The following is a 19401-nucleotide window of genomic DNA, read 5'->3' on the forward strand; positions in this document are numbered from 1 at the left end:
CCACCTCTTCTCTCCCCCACCAAATCCTGCCTGGTCCTCCCCCTACCCCAGTTTATTTTAGATAAGGCTCCTACTGCCTATCTAATCACTGAGTTAGATTGGCAGACCATTTTTAACCCAATCTAGTCCCCCCCCAAATTCATTGTAATGGCTGTATGAAGCCTAAAGGCACTTCAGGCATGTGTTAAACCAGTATTAAAGCTGAACTGGACCTGGATGGCTTATCTGACTGAGGCTTCAAGACTTACTATTAATATCCTAAAAGGTTTCCTTTTTAACAGTATAATTGTAGCTATAAGAAAGTTCAGTTAGAAAGCGTTGCTTTCATTTGCTTGTAAATGCAAATACTTAAAATCATTGCAGTTATTTAAGTCATAATCAGTAATCTTTGGGAGGAGGTGCATTTCCCACTTCTCTGTGACCAGAGCATACTTTCTTCATTTTTGTGTTTTTTCTTTTATTTGTAATTCAGACACTTTAAATATAAAATTCAGTTTCTGAATTCTTTTTGAACTTGGCCATTCCTATTCCTTTTCCCTGGGCCCTCCATCCCAGACTTCACTTCTCTTTGTGAAATACTCTAACTCTGTTGCCAGTCTGAAACTAACAAAATCTATTTGCTAATATGAGTTAGTAGGAACTATAATGCGGTTTTCAAACATCTGATAACAAAATGACCCAACAAAACAGCCCTGCCAGCAGCCTCTGTTGCTCTCTGTTGGGTTTAATCTTTGAAAAAGAAACTTGGATATTGTCATTAGATCAATTTTTCTTTTGGACTTTTATCGTTGGAAACTTAAATTCAGCTGGCCACTGCTATAACAACAAAATTCACTCCGTTGCAGAAGAATAGAGAAGATCTTTATATTTGCAGCTGTCACTACACACATTAAAGAGAAAAATTGAGCACAATAATGGGCATGGGAAGAATAGCTAGATAATGAATAATTTTAAACTTGAACTGTAATTCAAATAGTATGAATGTGACTGAAGGGACAAAAGCACTGCTCTTTCTTTTTTGAGATTTCAGCCCATTGTAACATAAGGTCTTACATTTAAATAAGTTTGGTCTGTGCTCAAATCTATATTGCAGCAATACAGTTTTTAATTTAGATAACACTCTGTTCTACCAAGTCTTATACTAAGAAAGATTAGGTCTAAATTTATTCTGCCTCTGGTAAAAGGCAGTCCTTAAGACTTAGGATGGATTAATTGGCCAAGCAATGTGGATGCAATAGATTCCCTTACCCTCTCCCTCCCTCTATCCCCCCCTCCCCCCAGCCCCCTCAAATGACTAGGAATGATTGGATAAACTTCTCAAACATTCAGTGGAGGCATCTACACATGCCACATGCATTTGCTCTGGTGTAATCTACTCTGGAGTAAGGGTTTTTGAGCAGGCATCTACACATGAGGGGATTAGGGAGCAGATTTGCACCCAGTTCCTTGCAACCCTGCAATGGGCCCCTGCTGCCAGTTGGGGGAGCTCCAGATTCCCCTTAAGTGCTAGCTTAGGGGCTGGCAGGGAGCACTGGGCCAGGAGGTTGTTTGCTGCTGGGGTGGGGACAATGTTCCTCTGCCCTAGCAGGAGGGAGCTCCTGGCTCTAACTCCCCAATCAGGGGCACAGGGCTTAAAAAGAGCTGTGGGGGTGGGGTAGGTCCCAGCCCCCTGCTCAGATCCGCTGGTGTGATGAGCTAGCTGCCCTTAGCCCTACAGCTCTTTCCAAGCCCTGTGCCTTGGACGGGGGAGGGGGGCACACGCACGGGGCTGGAACCTGCCCCTGGCCAGCCCCAGGTTGCATGGGGAAATCTGCTTGTGCAGCCCGGAGCTGGCTGGGGCTGCCCAAAACAGGACAGTCCGCATCCACCTCCATGCTGCATATGCTTCCCTGCACAGCCTGGGGCTGGCTGGTAACTGTGCCGATTAGGGGCAGGCCCCAGCCGGCTCCAGGCTGGGAAGGGAACTGTCCCTATGCAGTAAGCTCCCAACCCCTGCTCTGCAATCACAATTGCGAATCATGGAGTTGGGGGCTAGGAAGCTTTCCCCCCCGCTCCAGCTGCACGATTGCAGAGCTGGGCAGGTGAACTAGCTCCTCAGCCCTCACCAGCAGGGAGTTCCCAGTGCCATCTCCTCCACTGTGGGGCTGCTGCTGGGAGACACTTATCTCCTAGCCTGACCCCTGCAATCTGGGAGCAGGGGGCTTGGAGACTGCCCCAGCAGCAGGCATCTCCTGGGGGCAGGGAACTGTTTCCTGCTCCCTGGTAGATGGCTGACCAGGGGCAGATTTTGCTCCCAGTTAGGTGTCTGTACAAGCGTTATGGCACCACTACTAATCCTGAGTAAAGGTGCTACTTGCATTTGCAGGTAGCAAATTTACTTAGGAGATTTACTGCAAAGTAAGCATGTGCACGTGTAGACGCACATGCTTACTTCGCAGTAAACTATGCTAATTTGAAGTTAAGCATCTCATGTAGACACGCCCAGTGACTCCATTATAGCTCCCTGCAAGCGGCTGTTTGCTGGCTGTGCTTGCAGTTTTAGGGCCCATGGCATATCTGTCAAATCCTTTGCAGCTCCAGGAATGATATTTTATGCCTATTAATTACAAAAAACAACCTAATGTACATGTCTATAGGGTCATATAACTATTAAACACAGCATTGTGAGTTTCATACATGTGCAAGTCATCTGTTTGACAGCCCTGATGAAATCCTCTTTATCAATAGGGCAGCATCAAGCTAACATTTCCAATGCACTTTGCCTGGCAGCATGCATCAGCACTGACTTGTGAATTTCCAATCCCCAGGTAAGTGACAGAAGTCACACCTGCAGGAGTGAAATTCTGGAAAAAATGTTCATTAATCCAAGTTGGGACCTTCCTAGATCTCATGCAGGCAAGGTCTCCAGCAGTGCTTGTACACAGGCAAAATCATTTTGCTGTTCTTAATTACAGTTTGTTTTAAGGACTACAATAGAACACTTTATCTTTAAAGAATAGCTCTTATTTAATAAAATATAAACAATTGCTAGTAATCCAGCAGCCAATAAAGAACCAAAGTGTTTGATACAGTGTTTTCAATATACATTTACTTCAAATACAAGTTTTGGCCATATGCAAATAGTAGTGTTTCTTCCCTCTCCTGCTCCCATGTGGATGGTCATCAAGTCTCGATTCAAAAACCTTCAGAACAACAGCTTGGAACTCATCCACATCTGCTATATGACATACTATTAGCTGTATGGTCTTCTTGTTTGGATCAGCCCATAAAGGGAGGTAGCACAGAAACAGTATCAGTTTCTTGCTCTGGAAGCAGAGTACATGATGTTACAGATGGCATGTTGCAATTCAGGAGCCCTTTTAGGGTCATTTGCAGGAATCTGGGACATCTATTGCTTTTCCTGAAGACCAGTCTGGGGCTGTCTTTATACCAAGCAACTTGTGTACCTGGTCCTGCCATTAGTGGGTGTGAGCACTTGTTTAGCTTTTGTTTACCTATAAAATGAGGGAATGATGCCTGCCTCCATTACAGCTGAGTTTCTTGTCTTGTTTCCACCAGAGGATAGACTTTTGAGCTGGAACCTCTGTCATCCCCCCCCCCCTCTCCACACTCTGGTCCCTCCAACCAATGCATGATGTTTTTACCAGTTTTCAGGGGACACACAACAGATCTGCAAAATATGATGTTTGGCATGTCTGCTAGTATTTGAAAGAACATGCTTTCTGTCAGAACAGATACTGAGATAAAGAATGGAAGGAGAGGTGAAACTTGTTCTAATAACAAGTCCTCTTCAACTTGCAGTATTGTTAGGACAACCACCTAACATTTTTTAAAGAAAAATATCCTTAACAGTTCTGCTTTCCTTGCCCGTTGTCTGCTATTGCATTAATAGCATTTAGGGGAAAGTAAACCACGTCATTAAAATTCTGGCCTAAGAAAACCTTGGTATTTTACTGCAAGTCCTAAATATTCATGACTTAGTGATGAAGAATTTACAATTCAGCAGACTTACCAGTTCACAGTAGAAATAAAATCACTTGGGTTATTTATGATGTGCTCGAAACATAATTGACTCCTTAGGTTTCTAATAGGGTACAGTGTTTAACTTATAAGCAGGGATCTTGGTTTTGTCTGTTTAAAATCCCAAAGTTCTCTGATTTAAAAAAAAAACAAACAAACCCAAATCTGCATTTTTCCACAACTTAAAATGAAAGGTGACGATATAGATAGATATATCTATATAGATTCCAGATTAACGTAATGTTTTATTGAAATATTTACAATTTTAAACCAGTTTAGAAGTCTACCAGTGCTTCATTCACTATAATAAATTACATTCTAAATACCTGTGTATTTGGGTGTTTGATTTTTGTTTTTTTATCATAGAAAATAAGAGCTCGGCCTGCCCCCTTCACTCACCAAGACACGGGTCCAGCTGTGGCTGTTCCCACAGCTGCTTTGTGGCACTGAGCAGCACTGTAGTATGCTGGTGCTCTGCCCCTGCCCTTGCTGTTGGCCCTCACTCTGAACCCACAGCCACCCTCTCAGCCCTGCCAGTGCCTCTCCCTCCTGATCCTCAGTCCCTGCCTGTCCCCCACTCCCTCCCTCCTGGCAGCAGCTCACACCTCTTGCACCAGGCCACAGATCCAGCTGTACTTGCTGTCTTGTGGCTCTGAGCAGTGCAGGCCCCTGCTGTTCTGTTCTCTGCACCTGTGCCCAGGCCCCAGCAGTCCCTGTGTCCTTCCTGGGAAACCCTTGACTGGTGCTCAGGGATTGGGCTGGGCTTGCCTCTTGCTAGGCAAGTCCCTTCCCTTCCAAGCTAGCTTCCCCCTGCCTGGGGGGCTCCAGGCCTGGCTCTAGAAGCCACTTCTACCCAGAGTGCCCCCCCCCATCTCTTTCTCTTACACACACGCACACACCCCCAGCAGGGCAGCAGCCGCCAACACAACAGATGGACAATGCTTGCCCCTCGGTGCCCCGGCTGGGCAGCATCCCTAGGCCCCAACTCTGCCCTAACGGTACGTGGCCTGATGGGCAGGGGTGCAGCCATGCTCTATCCCTCTGTTCCCTCACTGAGCTACTGCCACCCCAGCTGGGCAGTGTCCCCTGCTTCAGCCCAACTGGGATGAACCACAGTGGGACAAGGCAGCCTGCAGCCGTCCCAGCCTCAGCCTACGGCGCAGGACAAGGTGACTACCACCCACGTACCCTTGCCTTCCCTGCCAGATCTCCCCACAGCAGCATAGCCCCCATCTGACCATCGGGGCCCCACTCAACCCTTCCAGAGGGGGTGCCCAGTTGCCCCCCACCCTTAGGGCCCAGCTCGCAAAACCCCTACTTAAGCCAAAGGCCAAAAGAGGGAAAGTGAGGATTCTCACGCCCTGCCCCCGCCCCTCCAGACAGGGCTTAGGTTTTCCTGCCCTTTTGCAAAAAGCTCTTGTAGGCTGGAACTCTGCCAGTGTGCAGAAAGCTGTTTGCAAAAGGGGAAAGCTGCATTTTCTTGTGTCAAAGGGGAAATTCTGTGGTTTTTCTCCTTTAAAGGGGAAAATCATTGTTTTTCCATGGGAAACAGAAAACGTGGATCCCTGCTTATAAGTAACACACTTCATTTTGAAGACTTAATTTCAGGAAAAAGCTTTTGTTAAGGCATGTCAGATTCTACTATTCTGTTTTGTTTTACAAAGGAAGAGTTTTCTTTTCTTTAGAGGAAATTTCATATTTTCACCTAGTCTGGTGAATTATCCCCCAAGCAGTCTCATGTGTGGATGTCCTTTCTACATTTCTGTGTAGCCCATATATGTAAATTACTGTAAGTTGTTCTCTTTGTGGTGGTTTCTTCTTTTCCTTTCCCACAAGATGATGATGAGTTTCTTAGTTTGTTCTGCATGATTTTTTACATCTGTACTGAAAGTATAAACATAGTTTTTGTGGTCACTAGTTCTTAGCTTTCTGAAGCATGGGATCAGACACTGCTTTCACATGCTAGCTTGTCTCTTTGGAGAGCCCAAGCCTGCATTCTTGTACAACCAAATCCTTCCTGGTGGTAGTGGGGAGTTTGAAGTCCATAAGAGTAGTAGGATTGAGCCCCAAAATGTTAATAATAAAAAATACCTTTTGGACATGTAACTGAATAACAGATATGCCAGCCCTGTTAATTTTATCATGTTGATGTTGAGGTCTCTTTTTGGATGGAAAGCTTGCCACATTATACTAGTATTTTTCATCTTTATCCTTAATTATTAGAAGAAAGATAGACAAGGAGATCGTTTGCACTGGAGCAAAAACCTCATAGAAGTTTAACAAAGGTAATTTACAACTTCAGTCAGTGATGTCATAGTTCTCTAACCGTACCAGTGTAACAATTTGACTTCAGCTTATATTGTTTGTGGAGAAACTCCCGCTCGTTAGCAGCACTGGCATTCTTCATTTCTTAATGTGCACTTAAGGAAGAAGCCTTTTTTCTGTATTAATTGAAATTAGATAGTGGATTTTAGTCATTTTTGTTATAGTGCTATGCATGGGTGACGGCCTTTTTTATTGAACATACAGTGCACTAGCTAAGTCCATTGCAAAGGAAAGCTGCTTTTGTTACAATTTTTTTTTTTTTTTTGAAAAGTAAGTAACTATCAGTGTGGATAAGTTTTGTTAGAGAAACGTGATTATATAAACTATAGCTTTATGCTTGTTTGGATAAATGAGAGCCTGTAAATTCTACAAGTATTAAAGTTTTTATTCCAACTTTCAGAGTATCTTCTTTTATTTTTAGATGAATCTGCGTTCTGTATTTACTGTAGAACAACAAAGGATATTACAGCGTTATTATGAAAATGGAATGACAAATCAAAGTAAAAATTGCTTTCAGCTCATATTACAGTGTGCACAAGAAACTAAACTGGACTTCAGTGTAGTCAGGGTAAGTACTGAGGCCTTCCAAACTTGAATTTACATAACTTTTTAACATTTATGTACATCAAATATCTCTAGCGGAGCCACCATCTTTATCTCATTTTAAAAAAAGGCTTCAATACCCTGATATAATATGTTCATTTTTACTGAGAGGGAAAGCTGTTTATAGTTTGTGTTCCTGTGAATGCCTCTACATTTTTAAAGTATTTAGCAGGAGCTTATATGTCATCCAGACAGCAGATGTCCCTTCAGAAAAATCAAACTGCAAAGGAGGGTTGTCCTTCTGAAAACGTAGGCTGCATATTAAATAAAAAATGTGAATGTTACCGTTGTTATCAGCAAAGCATTATGAAGCTGAACCCCCCCCCCAACCTTTTTTATTCTAAAATCTAGATTTTGACAGACCTGTAACAATACCTGTCAGCTTGTGTTCCGTGTCACAAATAAGTAGCATGGTCACTTGATTGATGTTTACAGTGGTCACATGCTGTTACAAAACAATATTTTTGGGTAGTTTAGTGTTAATGGTGTCTTGTCCAAAGATGGTAAATTTTGTGGGAGGTGATAATACTATTTTGTTGTATATTTCTTGAGGGAGGAGAAAACAAGAAGCAATAAAGAGAGTAGATATTATCCTTAACCTAGCAGAAACATAGAGAAGCAACTGAAGAAGAGATTTCCTGATGTCCTTCTCCTATAGGTGGTATATATAACTTATTTGTTGTTCTCAATGTGCCTTGGGACCCAAAACTACAAAGGATATGGCATGGTCAGTGCCTGACTTCCTGGAGGTTTACTCTGTTCTGTTGTGCTGATTAGCTGTCTACTCCAGCTCTCCCAGGCACTGTTCTTTGCCTCCAGTCCTTACTCCCTACCTTCTTTTCCTTCCCCAGTCACTTTCGTACATACCTACAATGTCCTCTCTTCCTTCAGGTTTTGTCTCTTTATCTAGTATCGTGACAAACTCACTCAATATAATATTATAACACACAGAGACCATTTTTGAACTGTGGAACTAATGTGTCATTTGCACAATGAACATTGTTTACTCTGCTTTCATTTTGTAATTCCAACCGTTTCCCCCCTCTTTCTTCCCACCTCTTCTGTTTTAGATTGTGTGCTTGTTGGCATAAGGCGTGTTACTATACAGGGCCTATCACAAGGGAGCTTTGATATTTGGGGCTTATGGCTACAGCCATACTAAAAATAGAAATTAATAGTATTTATGTTTTAAATAGAGAATATGGTAGATGCATAATTTCATATTTTTCCTGAAGATAGAAAAGTAGTCTCCTTTAATATCAAGTTTTTTGATGGTCTTTGTAGATTAGTGTATTTGCAATTTTGACACATTCTTAAACCAACTCAGAGGTATTTTTGTGATAGCTTGTCATGACTTATTTTGGTTAGTATTCTCTTTGCAGCCAGGTGTTTCTTTTGAAAATGTGGGCCTAGACTGCAAGTCCCACAAAAATGCCTTTTTTTCCTTTTAAGATATTTGAATTTGTGAACCCATTTTAATTTGAATATTTTATAGCCAGACAGCATAGAAATAAGCTATTTTGTTAATTTTTAACATAATGGCAATTGTGATAGTATCTTACTCATTTATGTGAAAGTCTGATATTGCTATCTAACTGATATGCAAAACACTATAAGTTCTTGTATGTTTACAGTAATTGTTTTTTATTTCACTGTTCAGTGTCATATTTGTTGGATGATCAGAAGAGGTGATCAGTAATATACTGGTTTTCCCAAATGAAGTTTAACTGAAGTTTTTTTGGTCAAAATCAAAGAATGAGAACCACACCAGAATGGCTAGGGACAGAAATTAAAAAAGCTGGAGCCTGAATTGATTCAATCTTTGCAGATTAGTCTAACCTGCCTCAGTTGGACCAATTTGCAAGTGCACAGACATTCCCTTTGGAGTGAGGAAATGAAGGCACATTTCACCCAGCTGCAGGGAAGCTGTCCTGGGGGTGGCATGGCCTGCCTGGGCAGTACCCTGGACTGAACTGGCCAGGGAGGGGTTCAATTCCCCCCTCCCTGTCCCACCTGCACAGACCTGAGCCGGGGTACACTGGGCACTCGCCTCTTGCTGCTGCAGCAGTGGGGCTGGTCATAGCCAAACACCAGCTGGCATGGCCCCTGAAGCAGAGGGGGCAGGGGGGTTATTCCCCCCTCTGCCCCTCAGGGACCGCAGCCTGGATCTGACCGCCGCCACCACCACTACTCGCTCCCTGTCTGGGGCAAGCAACAAAATAAGCCCCCTTCTGCCCTCACGTACTCCCCTGCCTAAGGGGCCCTGGTGGCCAGCTTCTGGCCACACCCCTGCCTGGCCAGTGGAGTGGCAAGGAGGCAGGGCTGTTGATGGGGCCAGCAGCACCTGTCAGGGTGTCCAGGGAGCGCAAGCCTCTTCACACCGGGGGGGCCGCACTGCAGGGCAGGCAGAACTTCTGCAGACTGCACACAGCACCACTGGGGCAGGGTGGGGGCCAGAGTGCCCCAACCCCTCCCCCCACCCCCACATTGCCATTGCTGTCCAGTCCACAGCAGCTTTCCCTGCCCCATAGTGCAGCCCCTTGCCGGGAAGGGGCTCATGCTCCAGGAAACCATGACATGGGCTGCTGCCCCCATCATGGTCGCTCCCCCCTTGCTGCTCCAGCAGCTGGGCAGGGCCAGAGGCCGGCAGGCAGGGCCCCTTAGGTGGGGGCAGGGAGGAGGGTTATTCCCCCCTCTGCCCCTGGGGGACCTCAGCGGGGTCTGCTCACCCTGACCACTGCCACCACCACACACTCCTTGCAGGGAGGGTCGATCAGAGGGGAGAGGATGCTGGAGGGAGGGGGCAGGAGTGGGCTTATTCCTCCCCTTGCCCTGGGTACAGAGCGAGCAGCAGTGGTCAGGGCGGGCAGACCCTGCTGCAGTGCCCCAGGAGTAGAGGGCGGAATAACCCTGCTCCCTACCCCCCACCTACGGGGCTCTGCAGGCTGGCCAGTGGCCCCACCCCCACCCAGCTGCTGGAGTAGCGAGGCGGGGAGCAACTGTGATGGGGGCAGCAGCCCCTGTCATAGTTTCCTGGAGTGTGAGCCCCTTCCCAGTCGGCGGCTGTGCTACGGGGCGAGGAAAGGTGCTGTGGACTGGATGGCGATGATGGTGGCTCTGGCCCCCTCCAAGCCTCAGTGCTGCCACATGCAGTCCGCAGCAGTTCTGCTTGCTCCACAGCATGGCCCTCTGCCGGGAAGAGGCTTGTGCTCCCCAGACACTGTGACAGGGGCTGCTGCCCCCATCAAGAGCCCTGCCCCCTTGCCACTCCAGCAGCTAGGGGCCGGCTGGCAGGGCCCCTTAGGCAGGTGGTAGGGAGAGGGGTTATTCTCTCCTTCCTCCAGCATTTGGCAGATGGGGCTTATTGTGCCGCTTGCCCCAAGCAGGGAGCAAGCAGCAGCAGTCGGGACAGGCAGATTCCGGTTGCAGTTCCCCGGGGGCAGAGGAGAATAACTCCCCTCCCTGCCCCCTTTGCCTCAGGGGCCATGCCAGCTGGTGTTTGGCCGGGCCCAGCCCTGGTGCTGCAGCAGCAAGGGGTGTGTGCCTGGTGGACCCTGGCTCAGGTCCATGCAGGTTGGACAGGTAGTGGGGGATTAAAGCCCTCCCTTGCCAGTTCAGCCCAGGCTACTACCAGCCTGGCCCTGCCCCTGATGCTAGTGTAACCAGAAGAGAAGCGCAGGTCTTGCTGGTGGGACAGGGGAGGGAGCAGGGAATTAACTTCCCTGTTTCCTTCTGGGGCCAGCATCTGGCCAGACCCCTGCCCCTGCCTGTTTCTGTTCAGGTTGAGAAGCAGAGGGGTGGGGCTAGTCCTACCCCGCTGGAGCAGAGAGTCCAGCCCAGAGAGTATGCCAGGATGCTGGTTTAAGTTAAACCAGTAAGGGGTCTGGGACAGACATTGCATAAACTGGTTTGAGCATAATCAGTTAAGTCTGATCCTACTTTCAACCAGGTTCATCTCAAACCAGTTTTGGCCATTTTGAAACTGGTTTATGTGTGCTGAACTTATATTCTGTTACAGGTTTAAACCAGTTTCTGATCACTTATACCTGTTACGTGTGATGTCTGTCCCTAGCCAGTAGGACACCCACCTGTGATGTGGGGGAACAGATTCAAGTCCCTACTTGTTTCAGACCAGGGGCTTAAATTAGGATCTACAATATTACAAGTTAGTGTTATAAATAGCTGGACTCTATACAGTTGGTCTTTATCTATTTTTCTCTTGTTGTAGTGGTTCTAATTGGACCCTGTGAATTTTGGTTATATAGAGCATAGTTTCTCAACCTGTGGTACGTGTAGCCCTGGGGGTATGTGAGACACAGGCAAGTGGTACGTGGGTACTCCAACACTCTCTCTCGCCCCTTCCGCCTCTCAAAACTATGGCAAAAAATTTGGTGCACTGCACTATAAATTCCCCAGTAAAAATTTGGCATGCTGCACTTTGTGTGGCACTTGGTTCAGCCCTCCTAGCTGTGGCCAACATCAACCCAGGTACATACTTGAGTTGTGCACCCCTGGTGTGAAAGGTGACAACCCTACTACCCACACCAGGTCAGACATCTGTCATATCACAGCCTTATATACACAGCCCTTCTTCCAACATATGGCACACATTAGTCTGTAAATATAAAATCTCCTGGAAAATTGAGTGTTGGGGTACTTATTAAAATTTTCAGAAGTTAAGTTGCTACTTAAAAGGTTGAGAAACACTGATATAAAGGGAGAACAAGAGACTGAATGTAGCCTAGTAGTTAGTGCACTCGCCTCGAGTGTAGGAGATAAGCTCCAGCTCAAAAGAAATCTAAAGTTTCCATACAAACTAGAACTCATTCAGTGGGAGAGACTGAAAGAGACTTGGCCCAAAATAACCAAAGGCCTAATGTCTAGGCTGCTTGCTTGGGGTGTGAAATCTGGGTGTCCCACATACCAAGTGAATGCCCTAACTATTAACGTACTGGCTATTTTTAGATATTTATGTGGGTCTCTTTCTCATTACAAAATAAAATAAAAAAAAGATTTGTGGTAGAAGTGAAACAAAAAAGTAACATGAATGTAATATTAATTTATAAGTAGAAATATTGTCTGAGTGTTAACTAAGTGAGAGATTAACTTGAGAGTTGGGTCACTCTCATACATACTCTTGTCATTGTTCCTTTAAGAAGAAAGAGAACTTAAACATAATGTGAGAAATAAGGTCTTGCTCCATTCAGGAATTTAGGTATTTGACTAATCCCATTAATATCCACACGCTTAAGTATATGTTTACTTAAGTGTTTTATTGGATCATGGCCTTAAGTGTCACTTTACATTTATATCAGTTGCCATCAGTAAGAAAATCTCACATTTATCAAGAAGGGTATTTCATATATTTCATGCTACGATGCCATTTTGTTTATCTTATGGTACATGTTTGTAGAGGACAATACCATAAGTTACTTTTTTTCTTTTAATATGCATATTTCAAGTGTTACTTGATTATAATGATTTATTTAAAATCTATATTGGGGGGTGCCAGTGTCTGAGGAGGGGGGTCAGCTGATTTTGGTTTTGTCTTGAATTTTTTGCCAGTACAGTAAAAAATACAAGTACAGAGTAAAATCTTCCTCTGTTTTGTGTAAAACTGACCCCTTAGTTTGCGGGATTTTATCAAATTCCTTTTATTATCTGTTGATCTTTCTACTGGAAAATGAGATCCAAAAGAATAATTACTATTTCCCACCATGATAGTCTTGCTTTTATACAGAATGAGCATAAACGAGTTGAAATGGACAGTTTACAAAATCTGAATGTAAAGTATGTTAAATTGAACAATCTCATTAGTGTCCTAATCTACCTTTGCACAGTAAGGGTTTGTGTGGTCATGATCTTAGAAGTCATAATCTGATGTTTCCAGTTTAATTAATATTTAATTGTTTTAGATGCTTAAATAGGTTTCTTAATCTATTCTATTTCTTGCTTACTGAGGAAGTTTTCCTAACTTGATTTATTTTGTATAAAACTAGTAATAGGTTTGTGAAATTAATGTACAAACATTTCTCTCCCAAAGAGGAAAATGTTCTCTTTATAAACGTCGTTTATTCTTTAGAATGTCTTGTTTTATAATGCCTTTTATTAGTTACAGAAACATCCAAAGTGGGAAATTACTCATTTCCTTGAATTTAATCCTATTAACCTATATTGTATTTGTGTAATTTGATGAATTCCTTATTAAGAGCAATTCTTAGTGTCTGATGTAAAAATATTCATACTGTTAAATTTAACCTCTTAAAAGACTTCTTTTTAGCTGATTTGTTATTTCAGTTCTTCAGTGGAATACCATTTAGCTGAAAAAAACTTCATTTTTCTGGGAATTCTTTGGTACTTTATTGGGACCCAGTTTGTGTTTTATTTATTAACTGAGTAAGAGGCATTAGTTTCTTTAATAGTAGAGCTGGGGTGCTATAGCCATGATGGTCCAGGAAATATGAAAGGCAAGGATTCTGTTTTGGTGAAAATCTTTTATTGGACCAATTGTATGAGGACCTGAGAGAGCTTTGTACCCAAACAGTTTGTCTAGAGTCTCTCCCAACTATACAGTTAGTCCAATAAAAGATATCGCCCAAAAAACCCTAGGTTTTTGTTTTGGGGTTTTTTGGTTTTAGTAAGTCAGTCTTGAAAAACATCCGCTCAATTATTTAATAGTAAAGATGTTGATAGTAAGCTGACTCCCTCACTGAAGCTGCCTCTTTCAAAAGTGCTTCAAAGTGCCAATGCCAGAAGTCCCGTTCTCCTCCCCCACTCCTCTCCCCCCCACTTTTTTTTTCTGCATAAAAAGTTAAACCAAGCACAGGTAAGTGAAAGAAATTATTATCACCTGCTACCATGATTCTGTAAAGATAGTTTTAAAGCAGATGGCAAGATACGATAAATTGCATGTGCCCTTCAAAAAAGGGTCAAAACTGTAAATCTTTATTTGCATTTCACTGAACTTCAGGATTTGTATGAAGTGGGACCTGGATCCCCACAACTGATTAGTTTTGGCTTTACATAATCCATAATCTGTCCTGTTCTCTCCTTCACAAAATCCCACTCAATTTTACTCATTTCTAATATATATATAAAAGCTTAACTTTGATCTAAAATGTGTCCTTACATCTTTTCAGACTTGAGGCCTTGATTATTAAAATAAAATTCATACTAATATTTTTCATATGAATATTCTGTATTTGCAGACTTGGGTTGGCAATAAAAGAAGAAAGATGAGCAGCAAGAACGTTGCAGAATCTGGAGGTACCCCACCACGGACTGTATCTAGCACGCCTACAGTACTTCCAGAAGCAGCAGTTAGAAATGTGGTAAACATTGCTCGATCCCAAAGCCAGCAGTCTTCCTGGACTTCCTCTAACAATGATGTAATAGTAACTGGTATATACAGTCCTGCTACTACATCCAGCAGGCAGGGCTGCACTAAACAGACTAATGTTTCAGTGACTGATATACATAAAAACTCTAGTCAGAGACCACCTGTAAAAAGTGATACAGAATTTCAGCAGCACATACCTATAGGACGACAAGCAGCATCACACTGTAAAAATGCCTCGCTATTATTGGGTGAAAAAACTATAATTTTGTCAAGACAGACAAGTGTGTTGAATTCTGCAAACTCCATATATAATCACACTAGGAAAAATTATGGTGGTTCTTCAGTTCAGACTGCGGAGTTGGTATTGCCTCAGAAGCCAGTGATATGCCACAGACCTTGTAAAGCTGAACCAATTGGATGTCAAAGGTTACAAAAACATGAACACACAGCTATTGTATCACACATCCCATCTGGACAAAGGGCTAATATTCGAGACCCTTCTTGTAGCACACAAAACTTAGAAATTCGTGAAGTTTTTTCCTTGGCAGTTACTGATCAGCCTCAAAGGATTATGGGAGGAAATACATCACAGAAACATTGTTCAGTGGAAGGAAGTTGCCTGTCCATTGCAATGGAAACAGGAGATGTTGATGATGAATATGCTAGAGAAGAAGAGTTGGCATCTATGGGTGCACAGATACAGACTTATTCAAGATTTTGTGAAAGCAGCAGTTCCCTTCGAGCAGAGAACCAAAGCACAGCTTTGCCTGGGCCAGGAAGAAATGTGAGCTGCAGCTCACAGATGGTGAATGCCAGGGACTTGCCTGACAACGTACTGTATCATAACAGAGACTACCATTTGCCTCCACGGACCTCATTACATACAACATCCAGTACACTGTACAGCAGTGCTAATCCATCAAGAAGTAATTTTTCTCCTCATTTTACATCATCAAATCAACTGAGGCTCTCACAGAACCAAAACAATTACCAGGTAATCTGTAGATTTATATTTGTCTATCAGATTTTCAAGAAGAAGATGCCTTGAAAGTCAAGCAAGTAATGCATCTGGATCAAGTAAATTAATGGAAGCTGATAGTACTCCTTGACACTGTTTCAGGTTTTCTCCTAGCTATTGTATACGTTTCTATGAGCTGTTTATGAGGGTATGTATACACTGCAAAATAAAGGTATGATTGTAGCATACGCTAGTGTACCAGTTTTTAGTTTAGCAAAGCATGAGCAACAATACAAGTGAAGACTGGATGGCATAGGCTTTTAGCACTGTCTTAGTAACAAGAGTATGTACCTAGAGTCATGGGGATTTTGTACGCTGCTTGCTAGCACAAGCTGAAGCTTGTTGCTGTCATCTTGTAACAACTGTTATTGCCTGTACCATTTTCTGCCCTTTTAAATGGCAGTTTGATGTACACCCTGGAAGTGCTAATTTTCTGTTAATTCTCCTTCATGCCCTAAACTGCTATCCATTCTTTTGCTTCCTGCCCTTCTAATTAGGACTAGGATTTCCTGCCAGCTAAATGAGGGAAGGGAGAGTGGGAGGTGGGGGGGTCACAGCTAATACTAGATGCAAGCGTCTAGGCCCCTTACCCTCATAGGCTAGGAACAGACATTCAAAAAGCCTGAGCCTGAATTGATTCAATCTTTGCAGGTTAGTGTGAACCGGTTTGTAACCAGACAGACATTCTCTCTGGACTGAGGAAATTCAGGCACATGCCCACAGTGGCTCAGGCTAGATGCCAGGGGGTGCTAGAATACCCCTCCCTTCCCTTCTGCAGGGAGCTGAGCTGAGGAGGGCATGGCCAGGCTCTGGCAGAACCTCTGATTAGGGAGGTCTGCCTGCACTATCCTGGGCTTTTCCCTGCTGGCTGCTCAAGGGGCTGGAGTATTGCTAGACCCTAGCTCCCTGCTAGTACTCTAAGGCAAGGGAGGGGAGGGGTGCATGAATCTGCTGAAGATATGGAGCTTTTCAATCTTCCTCCCTGCTTCTTTATACTGTCTGCAGCAAACTGACAGGCAAGTAAGCCAGCAGGGGGCTGATAACAGTGTTTATCACCCCATCAGCAATAGACTTTCTCCATTAGTTCATATTTCTTAAACAGCTTACCAGCTGACCTGTTGATTAGTTCCAAAAAGCCCTAAGCAGTCACTGTTCTGTCTGCCTGTCCCAGTGAAATTGAAGAGATGCACACAGACACCGCATGGTATTAGCTAGTATACCACATGCCTGGGGTCTGTGCTATGGCAGGGAGGGGGGGATTTCCTGTTTGAGCAGTGAGGGGGTGGGGAGGGGAGGGGAGGGCAGGGAGAAGTCAGGCAGATCCTGCTGTACCTGCAGTGTCTGTCTGAGCTCCAGCCAGGGAGCAGAGGGGAGGGGTAGAGGACTCTGGTTTATCTTAAACCAGCAAGGGGTCTGGGACAGACATTGCATACACCTGTTTGACCCAAATCAGTTAAGTCTGATACTAAATTCAACCGGGTTTACCTCAAACCAGTTTCAGCCATTTTCAGATTGATTTATGCACACTGAATATCTGTTGTTACAAGTCTAAACCAGTTCCTCATCACTTAAACCAGTTCATGTGTAATGTCTGACCTATGCCATTTTTCTTGCATGAGATACAAATGAGAGCATATAAATTCTCAATGTTTCATTTGATGTCCATAAAGTAATACTGAGGAAAATTAAATCCAGATTACTGGGTAATGACAACAAAGTTCAGCCCGGCAATAGTTGTAACACCATGGGACCATTACAGATCCCTTTACTGGAGAAAGGGTAATCTTGCAGGAAGCATTAGACTTGCTTTTTCAAGTGGCATGACGTAAAAACAGAAACCCGAGTTAAGATGCTCTTGAGTGACATTTAGGCGATAGCTTTGAGCATTCTCTCTGGAGGGCACGTTGGTTTCAGCTGCTTTATTTATCAATGTAGTCTCCTGTTAGTAACTTCTGGGGTGCCCTCCTTTCCATCTTGTACTGTATATGTTAGTTTAAGCTCCTCAAATAAGTGCAACTATTCATTGCAAGATGCACTCAATCTTCTGAAGGCTCATTACATGCTAACATAGCCCGTATCTAGTCTGTGGGGCTTCTGTCAAAGAAACTGCAACCCTTCTTATGCACCCATTTTAAATACTTATGGGCAAGCAATGCTTCTCTGTTCATTTTTATCCCTTAAGAGAGAGAGCTGTTCTCTCTGAGAATGATCAGTCAGCAGTTAGGTAGCTTTTATTTAAACCAAGTGCTGCTTACCAGAGAGAGAAATTAAACTTTTGAAAATGAAGAAAAGCTTGTCAAGATACACTTATTTAGTTATAGGTTGTTAAAAGCTGCAGCAGTACAGATAACAGCTTAAAAATTGATGACTTTCTGTTTCAGACTAACATGGATTTTGTTTATTGCTAATAAACGTAGCTGATGGGCATTGTTTGGCTCATGGCAGCAAAGCAGTGATAAATCTTTTAAGTGTTAGCTGCTTTGTTGGCTTTTGGAAACTGGTTATCAAAAGTTCTCATTAACCTATTAGAAGCTCATGCCAGCTGTTCACATTAGAAAGCTGTGTATCTGGAGAAACACCTTTTTCTCCATAAATGATACTTTGTTATATATCATTAGGATCCTCGAGTTGTTTTTTTCTACTACATAAACAGATTGGATGTTTGTAATGCTGCTCAAGGATTTCAAGCAATATCAGTCTGTTTCAAAGGAATCCTTTTGATTCTAGGAAGGGGAGTCTCTGTGTGTTTTCCAGCTAAACAGCATTTTACTATTGATTTAGTGGCTTCTTCCATAGGGGAACTCCCCTAGGAACACACTCCCCCCTTAGGAAAGAACCCTTGTGCATGAGAACAGAACTGTTTTCCTCTTTGGAAGATGTTGCATTTATCTGGGTAGTTGTGCCAGTTCAGTCTGTCTGCAGTTCTGTAAGGGTAAATGATTCAAATAGGAATGAATAGATCCTTATAACTTGTACAGATATTAAGATTTTTACATCAGAAAAACTAACAAATATGAGTTTAAAACAGAGATGAATCCTGCTCTAGAGTTCCTGCCTCTGCCCTATGTTTCTGTTACATCAGGAAATGAGAAGGGTCAAATGCAGGCGGATCCTGGTGGATAGAGCTCAGAAAAGGAATAGTTTCTACTTTTATATTTCTGACTCTTGTGCATTTGCTTGTGAATGTTGGCCTGGCTTTGGAACGAGCAGTTCCTGAAGAGCCCACATTTGGAGAAACAGCTCTTTGCTACCTCCATGGTGAGAAATTATTTCTAAAATTATAGCTTTGAGTGCAGTAGTGTATTTTAGGGGGAGGGAAGGTAAACATGATAGTGTGGCTCTGTACATGGCAGCAGTAGCAGAGGTTTCCTTGATATCTTGGGAACCTGCTGAATATTGGTATTTGAGCATCCTGTCCCATAGTGGTGCTTCCAGGCCTCTTCCAGAACACCTGGTTTGTTTTGTCCCCCCCACCCCCAGCTCAAGTTGCCTGAGCTTACTTTCCCCACAGATACCCAGGCCCTCTGCAGCAAGGGAAATGACATGAGGGAGGCCTGCTTTGGAAGGTGCTGTGGAGGGAACAGGCAGCTCAGTATAGCTACATACTGCTCAATCCTCCATGCTGGATCTGGCCTACGGGCTATATGTTGCCAGTCCACTTCTGTAAATCAGGGTGAAGCAAATTTATGTGGCTGTTTTCTCAAATGGACTCATGTGATAAGTATCCATCTCCAAAATATAGTTTAATGTGGGGTGGCAACATTTTTGGGCAGTGAGCCAAAAACACCCTCAACTTTGATGTTGATGTGCTGGGGCGGATAGTGGGAGAATCATGAAGGGTCCTATCCTTGTTGCGGCAGCGCAGCCCTGACCCCTTCCCTGCCGTCTGCCCTGAGGCATGTGTGTCAAGCAAAATGCCTTCGCATGCCATGCTCTGGCACCCATGCCAGGGGTTGCCTATCCCTGGTTTAACATCTAAAATCAAAAGGCATGTATTTTAAAGTTTGGTTACTCTGTCACCCCTCGAGTAAAATGTAACATAATTAAATAATGCTCCCTAGGAAGCCAGGAACCTGTCCAATCCCTGATATTTCCC

The 19401-nt window shown here is 43.7% G+C and overlaps 1 protein-coding gene across 7 annotated transcripts in view; it reads left to right on the forward strand.

Annotated features, from left to right (window-relative positions):
• The window catches only part of HDX (highly divergent homeobox), a 103050-nt gene that overhangs the window by 8488 nt on the left and 75161 nt on the right, over positions 1 to 19401 (forward strand). For 5 of the 7 annotated variants that reach the window (XM_006026980.3, XM_006026978.3, XM_025208026.1 and 2 more), the window contains exons 2-4: positions 6244 to 6305; positions 6767 to 6913; positions 14157 to 15281. In XM_006026980.3, coding sequence (XP_006027042.1) covers positions 6767 to 6913; positions 14157 to 15281 — 1272 coding nt within the window. In that variant the 5' untranslated portion in view covers positions 6244 to 6305. The remainder of the gene's footprint in view (positions 1 to 6243; positions 6306 to 6766; positions 6914 to 14156; positions 15282 to 19401) is intronic. The other 2 variants (XM_006026979.3, XM_025208027.1) reach the window with 1 other exon arrangement.

This window comes from Alligator sinensis, unplaced genomic scaffold (assembly GCF_000455745.1).
Source record: "Alligator sinensis unplaced genomic scaffold, ASM45574v1 scaffold666_1, whole genome shotgun sequence".
Taxonomy (NCBI): Eukaryota; Metazoa; Chordata; order Crocodylia; family Alligatoridae; genus Alligator; species Alligator sinensis.